This window comes from Erythrolamprus reginae, chromosome Z (assembly GCF_031021105.1).
Source record: "Erythrolamprus reginae isolate rEryReg1 chromosome Z, rEryReg1.hap1, whole genome shotgun sequence".
Lineage (NCBI taxonomy): Eukaryota > Metazoa > Chordata > Lepidosauria > Squamata > Dipsadidae > Erythrolamprus > Erythrolamprus reginae.
In genome coordinates, this window is record NC_091963.1 from 67428168 (window position 1) to 67440286 (window position 12119).

General features: G+C 46.3%; 1 protein-coding gene across 4 annotated transcripts in view; it reads left to right on the forward strand.

The window, feature by feature from the left end:
- Nucleotides 1–5847, forward strand: part of ELMO1 (engulfment and cell motility 1) — a 606322-nt gene extending 600475 nt beyond the window's left edge. For 3 of the 4 annotated variants that reach the window (XM_070726295.1, XM_070726294.1, XM_070726297.1), the window contains one exon: nucleotides 4245–5847. In XM_070726295.1, the coding sequence (XP_070582396.1) occupies nucleotides 4245–4445 (201 nt within the window). In that variant the 3' untranslated portion in view covers nucleotides 4446–5847. The remainder of the gene's footprint in view (nucleotides 1–4244) is intronic. The other variant, XM_070726296.1, reaches the window with a different exon arrangement.
- The last annotated feature ends 6272 nt before the right edge of the window (nucleotides 5848–12119 follow it).

Here is a 12119-nt window from a genome sequence, read left to right on the forward strand (position 1 = left end):
TTCGAGCTAATAGTACAAACTCCAGAAATTTCAATTCCTAAAGGTTCCATCCATGCTAACCCCAGGAGAGAATGCTTAGCCCCTGTAACAACAACCATAGGAAGGGTACATTTAACATCCTTAAACACAATCGGTACATTCAATTTGCCCAACACAGAGATTACCCCCCCTTGAAAATCTCTAATCACCAATGAGGTTTGCAACAGGTCATCTTTAGATAGATTAGGCATGTATAATTTGAGCTTCTCCCATGGCATGATGGTGTATTTAGACCCCGTGTCCAGTTCCATGGAGCATGGTTTGCTGTTAAGCAATAATGAAATTACAATTTTGCCCCCATTTTTCGTTGCCGTGTTATTCACGGAAAATCTAGTGTTACCTTTTGAGTAGTCGCGGTTAGCGGCTGAGTAGTTCCTTCGGTTTGAAAAACGGGAAGGTCGGTTTTCTCGCGGCTGGGGCGCCTGGTGTTGTCCTCGTTGATGGCGCAGTGTGGAGAAGGTTTCTTCTGGCGCCGATGCTCTGCAGGCTTCGGCGATGTGGCTTCGTCGGTTGCAGCGGCGGCAAATGGCATCCCGGAAGCGGCATCGTTGGCGCTGGTGGTTTCCCCGGCAGCCGGCGCAAGGGGCTGTGTGGTGAGGAGCTCTGTGCTGTCTCGGCTGGTCTTGCAGCAGGAGGCAGTTGTCCTCGTTTTGGGCTGGCGGGCTGAGGTCGTCTGATCCCTCGGCGCGGTGAAAAGCGGAGTCGATCTTGGCGATGACTTCTCGCCGTTCGTTTTCCTTCAGCTCTTTGGCCGCGGCGTCGGCGACCTCTGCAGTTTGAGCTAATTTGATCACGGTTTGTAGTGTTGGTTCGTCTTCGGTGAGGAGTTTGTTCCTCACTGAGGCGTTTTTCATGCCGAAAACTAGGGCATCGGTGAGGCGAGCTTCCGGGTTGTCAAACTTGCATTTGGCAAGCACCGTTCGAAGCCGCGTTGCGAACTGGTTGATCGATTCCGTCTCTGTCTGGGCCATCCTCGAGAATTGGTGCCGGAAAACCATAGCTGGCTTCGTGGGCTTGAAATGGCCCGCAAGCTTGGCTTGTAGGACGTCCCAAGCGACGGTTCTTGCTGGCTGTGGGTCGGTGAGAGTCTGGGCGAGGTTCCGGATCTCTGGGCCGCAGTAGTTTAGAAAAATGGCCCTTCTTCGGTCGGCGTCGGCGTCCTGTATGCCCGCAGCTTCGAGGAAGATCTCGAAGTTGGCCACGTAGTCATCCCACGAAGTCTTCTCGGGATCGAAGAATTCGCGAGCCCGGCCGATTTGTATGTTGCTCATGGTGCAAGCGTGGTTTCTTTCTTCCGTCGTCGCCAGTGAAGTGAATCCAGACACAGGTAATTTAGAACGGCACTTTATTTCAGCTCAGAGAGAGAGAAGTGACAGCTCAGCAAGGCAAGTGACTTTTGCGAGTACCGATCTGCTTTGCCTGGGAGAAACTGCTTCTTTTATACTTTTGCGGTTCCCGCCAAAGCAAGGAGCAGCCGCGTCTGAGCCAATCAGGAGCGACTTCCTGACTCAGGCTCAGACAGCGCTTTAAACAGGAAGAAACTATTTACAGTTGAAACAAGGTAGCCATTACGGACACAACAGTTTGTGTATGGTTGATGCAGATGATGTTTTGTACCTTTGCTATGTCAGACTTGTCATTTTCTTCTAGACCAAAAAGGATTTCATTCTGACGTTTTTGTTATCAAAGATATCAGTGGTTGAGTCAGTAGGTCTTTGTGGTTGGGGTATTGGTTGAGGTCTTGTGGTAGATATAAACACGTGGTGGTGGAGTGGTGTAGGGTATTTGGTTTTATGAGTTTGCATTTTTCTCTGTTTGGATATGTATTGCAGTATGATTTTGAGCAATTGAATTTCCATTTGTCCGTGCTGTAATTTTTTTTGTCTAAAGATGTGAAACATGCTTTTATGCATGCCTCTATGTGTGCTTCTATGGAATCTATGTATTTTTGTGTGTGTGTGATGGTATGCTTGCTTCTAGAGTTTGGAATTTATCAGACATAGTAATTAAATCATTCAGTATAGGTAGACATGATGGACAGAAATAAAGAAATGTGGGAGTTTTTTGTAGAAAATTGGCTATATTTTTGTTTATTTCAGCCAGGTATTGTGGACATAATTTGGGCATTGCGGTGTTTTTTGCATTCTTCTTTCTCTCTGGTGATTTTGTTACATTTATTTATTTATTTATTTATTTATCAGATTTGTATGCCGCCCCTCTCCGTAGACTCGGGGCGGCTCACAGCAACAATAAAACAATGTACGACAAATTTAATAATTTAAAAACACTAAAAACCCCATTATTAAAAACAAACGTACACACAAACATACTATGCATAAACTGTATAGGCCTGGGGGGGGGATATCTCAATTCCCCCATGCCTGACGGCAGAGGTGGGTTTTAAGGAGTTTATGAAAGGCAAGGAGGGTGGGGGCAGTTCTAATCTCCAGGGGGAGCTGCTTCCAGAGGGTCGAGGCCACCACAGAGAAGGCTCTTCCCCTCGGTCCCGCCAAACGACATTGTCTAGTCGACCTAACCAGTCGCTGGGATTCGTGCGGCAGAAGGCGGTCCTGGAGATATTCTGGTCCGATGCTATGAAGGGCTTTAGAGGTCATAACCAACACTTTGAATTGTGACCAGAAACTGATTGGCAACCAATGCAGACTGTGGAGTGTTGGTGTGACATGGGCATACCTAGGGAAGCCCATGATTGCTCTCGCAGCTGCATTCTGCATGATCTGAAGTTTCAAAGGTAGCACCATGTAGAGAGCATTACAGTAGTCGAACCTCGAGGTGATGAGGACATGAGTGACTATGAGCAGTGAGTCCCGGTCCAGATAGGGCCGCAACTGGTGCACCAGGCGAACCTGGGCAAACGTCCCCCTCGCCACAGCTGAAAGATGGTTCTCTAATGTGAGCTGTGGATTGAGGAGGACGCCCAAGTTGCGGACCCTCTCTGAGGGGGTCAATAATCCCCCCTCCCAGGTTTATGGACAGACAGATGGAATTGTCCCTGGGAGGCAGAAACATTTGTAGCATATATCATCTTTGGTAGAGGTATCTTCCATTTGGGGGTGTTGGAATTTTTTTATTTTTTGTTTGGCATAGTTAATAATCAAATAGTGGTTGACAAAAAGTCAAAATAGTAGTTGAAAGATTAATTAATTAGTAACAACAATTCATCAGATTAATTAATTAATATCAATAACCAATCCCAGAAGAGGAACGGGTGATGCCATGTGCCATACAATGTGCCACTTTGGGCACACCTGCCATAGGTTTGCCATCACTGACATGGGACAATGTAACCGATATCTTTATTTTTAGGTTGCCTTATTTAAATGTTTTTCTTCAGAGTTGCATTTAATGGCTTTTTAAATCATCTTTTTTGTTGTTTATGAAATCTCCATGAATTGCTTGTGATTTCAAACAATTTTTCTAACCTTGTTTCTCTGGAGCTATTGCTTCAGGGATATGGCTCCTTTTTTATTTTATTTTTTAAATAATGAAATAGATTTTTTTACTGTACTATTAATGATCCCAAAATCCCAAAGGCCTTATCCTTAGCCAGAATCAATGCCCTCAATTCAGTGAAAGAATAATTGAATAGATGAAACTTGCTATTTTGTGTTTCCCTCTCTATACAGATGCTCAGCAGAAATTATTTCCATTCTTTACTAAATAACATGGTGGTTCTGATTTGTTTTATGTCAAGATTTATCAAATGAATCTGATTTTATTCTGTGACCACAGCCTCTATTGCTCTATAGTCCACGTAGTATGTCACGATATTAACTCTAACCCCTTTAAAATATTTTAGAATAATATATTTCCCTTTTATCTTAATTAATTGTGTTCATTGGTGGGGGTTTTTTTGTCTTTTATTTTCTTGTCAATAAATATTATGGACATGGCAAGCACAAATCACTTTTGCTGCTTCTTCTCTCTTCCTAATATGTTGATTTTATACTGAAACCATCTAAAAGTAACTTTGTTGTATAATGTCATGCTCAAACAAAATAGTTTTAATATTTTAATCCTAGATTACCTAAGTAACCAAACCCTAAATTACTTGTTATAACTTAAAGCTTTTGATATTGTAAACATATTTTGCCTAAAATATAATTACTGAAGTGGCATAGTATTTTGAATGCATTTATGAAAGTCAACACTCTCTCTTCTCCCCCCCCCCCCCCCCATCATAGTACTGTGTATGGACAGATGGTCTAAGTGCACTACTTGGAAAAGATATGATGAGTGAGCTGACACGTAACGACTTGGATACTTTGCTCAGTATGGAGATAAAGCTGCGTCTTCTGGATCTGGAGAACATACAGATCCCTGATGCTCCACCTCCTATTCCAAAGGAGCCAAGCAACTATGATTTTGTATATGACTGCAACTAAATCAATTGTCACTCCTTAGTATTAAAGTTAACAACTAGAAAGTGTTTTTTAAGCAAAAAGAAAGAAAAAAACCAGGAAGAGAACACATGATGCATATTGGATTTATGGTTATGATGGAACTATAAAAGAACTAGTTCTTCTTTTGCTTTCTGCCTGTCATTCTTAGCCATTCCTAATGAAAAACACCACTTCCATTAACATTTTACTACTGGGCAAGATCAAAAGAATATTTCAACATAAAGGGTGCTACCAAAGGAAATTTCTTATTTTTTTAAAATGCTGGGCCACACTTCCAAATAAAAACACAATGTGTTTGGTAACACAATCACCAAACTAGATCCAGCATTGCAGGAGCTTTAACAAGAGGGGAAAAAGTAGAGAACACACTGTAAATGAGGAAGTGAGAATTGTCTCCCCCACAGTCACTTCAGATCTTTGAATCAACAGGATATCTCAATAAAAATCATTATTACCACTTGCAGCTTCTATACTGCTGTAGTTGTGATTCACCATTATTTTATCATTAACATGAGCATCTTAAGTCAAGTGACTGTTTTCTTTAAAATTCATAGATCATATTACAGACATTTGTAATCCCTTAATACCCACAATTTAGTATCTCATCTGAAATGTCCACAAACTTAACAAAGCTGTTTGCTTTTTATGTCCTATTGTATATCACTAACAGAAAGCAGTGGGCATTTTTTACTCCAGGCTATGATCAATTACTTTTTGCAAAATGGCAGATGCCATAAATACCGAAAATGCTGTGTTCACGATTCTATTGTAGAAATGTGCAGAATAAATTGCAATGTTAGTATTTGTATTAATGTTTGAAGAATACTTGCCAAATTTATATATAATCAAAACCAAAATTAAATTGTGTGTACTTTATTTTTTTAAAAAATACATGTTTTAAATTCTATATTCTAGTTGGAAAATTCTCCTTAGAGAGAATTAACACCAACATTCCTATCAATATTGCTATGAATAAAACTCAACTTGTGCTTATGCCTGGAATTGTGTTCATCAGGTTCTTGTTTTTTTGTTATCATTTCTAATGTTTCTCTGTTTTTGGTAAAAGACAAGACAATTGTGAATAAGTCTGCTCTTATATTATGAATGAAAAAAAATAAAAGTATTGTTGAATTGTCTGAATCACAGAACTATCAGCTTGCTATAGCAGAGCAATACTGCAAATGATATTTTACAGGCCAAGTACTAATTTATGCAGCTGTACACTCGGCTATACCCCTAATGTATAATTTTTCTTTCAAGTTTTTTCCCAATCTTCTAGCTCAATTTTATGTCCCCCGTTTTTAGTCCATGCTGTCATTAGCCCTTTTACAATTTCCTCTTCCAAATCAAAGTTTAACAATAAATTATATATTTTAGATAACAATTTCTCTTCCAGACCTATTAATATTTTGTCTAATTGTGTTGGGTTAGATTTAAATCCAGATCCCATATATTTCTATTGGGACGCTGGCATTAAGGTGAAAGAGGGGAGGATTGGAGGGATCTCTATATGAAGTTTCTGTTTCTATTTCCTGCTCAGAAATATCTCTATATGAAGTTTCTGTTTCCTGTTTTGCTGTACTGTGGGTTTTGTTGCACTGTTTTAAATTGCCCTTTTTAAGTGGGAAAATATAGTACCTGCCTTGACCTCTTGCTATCAGAAGCCTTTCAATACAAGCTCCTTTTGTAACAATTTCAGTTTCAATAGTCCTGCTTTTTTGGGAAGATTGGAAAGGCAAGACTTTACATAAGACAGGAACTGCAAAGTCAACCCTGAGAGGTAACAGTCCTACTGTGGGAACTGTTGCATGACAGTTCTCCACTGCATCTGGAAGGAGAGTCCAACATGGGTATTTTACCAATCCTATTGGTAGAGACTGAGTTACAAATTTACATATTAATTAGGTACCGCCCCCTTTTAGTCCCCCATGAGCTCAGTTTTAAAAACTCAGTCCCAGTGTAGAGACGTACTGAGTTTTGCTTAAGAAACAAGGTAACGATTTAATTACCTGTTTAATGTTTTTTTCTCTTTTTGTCTCCTTACAGGTGCAGAGCATCGTTGGTGATGGGGTCGCTGTCCTCCGCAGACACCACCCCTGACAATCTCCTTAGGGGTTGCTTCCCTCCGAGGGAACTTCCCCCAAGAGGAGCACCTCAGCCTGGAGTCCCTGACCCCCGAGGCCAAACTAGGGCTGCGAGCCGAAGGTGGGGGGTCCGCCCCCCCCACTGGGAGGCTCGAGGGCGCGAACGCCCAGAGAGATCTCCGCAGAAGGAAGCGGAGCCGCGCCCGTCAGCTGTTTGGCGGCCGGCGAGGGAGCCACCGAAGCCGCCATAGCGCCGAAACCGCCGCTGTCGCCGCCACTGCCAGGGACAGCAACGATTCGGCGAGGAGAAGCCACGGGCACAGAAGCCCAGTGCCAGTAAAGGCGGCAACAGGAAAAGCCGGGACCACAAAAAAAGCCGTAAAACGGTGGGCGCCGCCATTTTGGGGAGCCTTCCCTCGGCTGTAATGGCGCGAACCGGAAGGGCTTCCGGCAGCTGGCAGGCGCGAACGAGTGAAGAGCTCTAGTGCACAGGCGCAATACTAAGAGGTGATTGGACTCCATTTTGCATCCAGTACGAGGTTCCTTCGGAGGCGAATTTGTTGGAGGTGCAAAGATAGTGAGCACGATGGAGGATCAACCGGGGGGTGAGAAGGCTAATTCCCCAGCTCTACCCAAGGATAAATCCAAGGGAAAGCCTAAGGAGAAATCCAAATCCTCACAATCTCCTGCCTCAGCAGCCTCACTTAAGGAGGCAGAAAAACGTATTAAGGCTCTGGAGAAGAGATTAGAGGCGGCCTTGCTCACCTCCCCCTCAGCACTCCCTCTGACGCAGAGGCAACCCTCGACTCCCGAGCCAATGACCCCCCAATCCGCTTTTGGGCATATGGGGGCCCTCCACGAAGGGGACTGGTCACCTGACAGACAACTTCCTCCATTGCCTCAGGCCATATCCTCCCCAAATGTATCCTGGACTAGGTCCGGGTCAGCAGGCCAACCCAGGCGAAGCCCACAGGGGCCCTCAGCCACCTTTGCCCCCACAACAGCGGGGCTGAGGTCACAGACTGGCACATGGCAAACCATGCCACCTGACCTATAGGATATTATTGCCAATGCCTACTCACAAGGCATGGCGGCTGGGGTTAACCAATACACTCATCTTCCACCAGCGCAGTCAAGGAACCTCTGGTCGGTACCACCCCCCTCGGGTTTGGGGTCCTTATCGGAAGAACCAGCTTTGGGCGAGGACAGTGATAGAGACTATGATCTTTCAGAGGACGAGACTACACCGGAGCAACCGCCAGCAGTAGGTCTGTTCAAACCAACTCTATTCAGGACTCTGCTTTTTAAGGTGAAGCAGGTGATGGACCTACCAGGAACATCTAAGGCGGTGGATGCAGACTCCGGGAAGACTTCGGCTACCTTGCTCAAAGAACCCCAACCCGAGTCCGACCACATTCCGGCCTCAGAGATCTTTGTTGAGGGGGTCAAACGTCCTTGGCAACACCCCGCGGCGGCTCAGGGGCCCTCGAACCTAGAAAGAAAATTTTACACGTTTGATGAGGAGGTTGAAAAACTCCTGGAGTTCCCTCCCATAGATCAACCAGTGATGACGCTGGTTTCCAGCGCCCTGGTGCCTTCAGAGACGGGGGAAAGCCTAAAGCCGGAAGACAGGAAAGCAGAAACACTCCTACGGAAGGCGCATCAGATGTCCAGCTGGGGGTTCAGAGCAGCGGCAGCGGCTTTGTTCTTCAACAGAGCCTCAATAATGTGGCTGCAGGAGATGCAGTCACGACTCGGTCCAGAAGATGGGCGACTGCGCCAAGATCTGAGTAAGCTGTTGGTGGCGGCAGAATTCTCCGCCGATGCCACCCTCCATGCGGCGAAATTCTCAAGCAGGAGTATGGCGACCATACTTTCTTTGCGTCGCCTCTTGTGGCTGAGAAGCTGGCCAGCAGATTTGAAATCCAAGTGGCGACTGGCCTCAGCCCCCCTGCAGGGCTCACTGCTCTTTGGAGACATACTGGACAAAGTCCTCATAGAGGACAAAGATAAAAGAAAGGTACTGCCCAAAGCCAGCAGGCGCCAGGACCGCAGGTCCACTCCATGCACGAGGCGCCAGCCCTCCCACTGGGAACCAGTCACGGGAACGGGGCAGAACTAGAGGCAGTTCACACAAAGTCAATACAGTAGACCCCCGCTCGTTGCGAGGGTTCCGTTCCAGGACCCCCCGCAACGAGCGGGTTTTCGCGAAGTAGCGCTGCGGAAGTAAAAACACCATCTGCGCATGTGCAGATGGTGTTTTTACTCCCACAGCGCTAGCGAGGAGCCGAAGATTGGGGGCGGGGCGGCTGTTTGCCGCCGGCATGGAGGGCTTCCTAGCAGCCCCCCAAACCCGGGTTGGGGGTCCGGGGGGCGCTGGCTCTCGGCGCTTTTGAGCTGAGTCCGGGAGCGAATTCGCTCCCGGACTCAGCTCGAAAGCGCCGAGACAAGCCGTTCCTTGCCGCTTGCTATCGGCGGTTTTGAGCTGAGTCCGGAAGCGAATTCGCTTCCGGACTCAGCTCAAAACCGCCGATAGCAAGCGGCAAGGAACGGCTTGTCTCGGCGCTTTCGAGCTGACCTCAGCTCGAAAGCGCCGAGACAAGCCGTTCCTTGCCGCTTGCTATCGGCGCTTTTGAGCTGAGTCCGGAAGCGAATTCGCTTCCGGACTCAGCTCAAAACCGCCGATAGCAAGCGGCAAGGAACGGCTTGTCTCGGCGCTTTCGAGCTGACCGGACTCAGCTCGAAAGCGCCGAGACAAGCCGTTCCTTGCCGCTTGCTATCGGCGCTTTTGAGCTGAGTCCGGGAGCGAATTCGCTCCCGGACTCAGCTCAAAAGCGGCGAGAATGAACGGCGTGGGCGGGCGAAGGGCGGGCGGCAGCGAGGAGTTTGCGTGGGCGGTGGGGAAACTCCTCGCTGACGCCAGCAAGAGGGGGAAGACTCAGGGAAGCCGCCCAGCAGCTGATCTCCCGGTTGCCATCTACGCATGCGTGCCCATACACGCATGCGTAGATGGTATTTTGACTTCCGGGTTGAAAAATAGCGAAGTACCCTGTTCGCAATGGTTGGGGACGCAATAAACGGGGGATCACTGTACTCTCCACAACCCTTCAGAAGTGACCGAGGGTCCTTCCAAGACAGACCAAGAGGTTACCACCAGTCGAGATGGCCCTTTCGAGGGAGCAACCAGAGAGGGTTTCGACGCTCGAAATGACTCACCCAGCCCACTGCCGATAGGAGGGAAACTCCAACACTTCAGTACCTCCTGGCAAACGACTTCCTCCGACAAGTGGATCCTAGCCACAGTGTCGAGAGGCCTTCGCCTGGAATTCATAGGACAACCCCCGAATCGTTTTGTACAATGCCCAATAGTTCAGGACTTCCAAAAGAGGCAACAACTGCTCAAAGAGATTGCACATTTACTAGACATCCAAGCCATCGAACCGGTACTTCCACAGGAGGAGGGCAAAGGCTTCTATTCCATGATCTTCCTCGTCCCCAAATCATCTGGGGGGTACAGGATGATCCTCAATTTGAAGCAACTAAATATTTTCATAAAATACAGGAGATTCCGAATGCACTCCTTACAAACAATTCTGACCTCAATCCGTTCTCACGACCTATTGACATCAATAGACCTAAAAGAGGCGTACCTACACGTACCCATACATCTACAACACCCAGATCCCCAATGGTTGCAACTGACAGGATGGCACTTGAAAGGCATAGACTAAGACAGCTAGAAATACCAGAGAAGGTCATCGACACCATGCAGGCCGCAAGACGCCCATCAACCTCTAGGATATATCAGGCAACATGGGCAGCCTTTTGTAAATTTTGTGACAAAAACCACCAGAATCCTAGGGAGGCATCAGTAATCAGTTTTAGAATTTTTACAAACTGGGATAGAACGGGGCCTGGCCCCAAATACCTTGAAAAGGCAAGTGGTGGCCCTTTCCACCATGATTCAAACATCAGTCTCGCTCTCTGGCCCTACACCCTTGGGTAAGGGATTTTATACGGGGAGCTGTAAATAAGCATTTACCACCGGTTCGGCGGTTCCCGTCATGGGATCTTGCATTAGTCCTTAGGGCTCTAACAAAGCCTCCATTTGAGCCTCTAAGATCTATCTCACTTAGGTTTCTTTCTTTAAAAACAGCGTTCTTAGTGGCAATAACTTCGGCACGCAGAGTGTTGGAATTTTCTGCCTTATCTGTAAGACCTGATCTCTGTGTTTTTTATCCGGACAGAGTAGTACTTCAACTAGATCCCACCTTCATACCAAAGGTGAATACGACGTTCCACAGGAAACAAGAACTTATACTCCCAGATTTTTGTACACATGGGAGTCATCCATCGGAGTTAAAATGGCATAAAATTGATGTCAGGAGAGCCTTGAAGATTTACATCAGACGGACTGAGACATTCAGAAACTCTGATCATATCATTTTCACAACATAAAATGGGACTTGGACTGTCTTCAAAATCCATCAGTCGTTGGCTTAAGGAGTGTATAATGGAAGCCTACAAGGCTGATGGACAGAACCCTCCAGCAGGGTTGACGGCATTCAACTAGAAGTACGGCCACGTCAGCAGCTTGGTCAACGCAAGCATCTATAGAAGACATCTGCAGGGCTGCGACCTGGGCAGTCCCCACGACATTTATCAGACATTACAAGTTGGATTCTTTCGCTTCGGCGGAAGCAGCTTTTGGTAGATGTGTTCTACAGCGAGTATGTTCTTCTCCAACGTCCCTAACAAGACCTTCTCCCTCCCATGGGCCTTGAATCTTTGGTATATCCCATGTTGGACTCTCCTTCCAGATGCAGTGGAGAAGACCCGTTGTACCTACCTGAATGGTCTTCTCGATGCACTGGAAGGAGAGTCCAAACCCACCTGGCAGTTGAAGTTTAGGGACGCCGGAGAATGGGTTTGTTGGTTGAGTTTTTTTGGGTTGTTATTAATAAATTTGGTTATCCTCTTTACAGTGTCTTCATTTTTAAAACTGAGCTCATGGGGGACTACAAGGGGGCAGTACCTAATTAATATGTAAATCTGGAACTCAGACTCTACCAATAGGATTGGTAAAATACCCACGTTGGACTCTCCTTCCAGTGCATCGAGAAGACCGTTCAGGTAGGTACAACGGGTCTTCTATTGTGGGGACTGTTGCATTGAAAGAAGGATGATTGTTTTATTATGAGTTTTTTAAATTAGCTGTAGTGTTTTAAATTCTATTTATTGTAATTGTCTCTATATTACTCTTGTAAGCCACCTTGAGTCCCTGAGGAAAAGGGTGGCCTATAAATCTAATAAACCTAATAAACCTGTGCACACCATGTCTGTCCAGAGCCTGAAGGCTCGGGGAGAAAACACCCACCCAAAACCCAAACAGCACAAGCTCTCAATGCCTAGTGAGGAGAAAATTGCCTCAAGCAGCGCTGCCAAGCTGAGGTGGTCCATCGGCATTGGGAAGGAAGGCTGGGGCAAGATTGGTCCAACTAACTCTTGAGGAAAGCCATGAGGGCTGCCATCCATGGCATATGGATGCAGGGCATCCTGGGTTGTGCTGTGG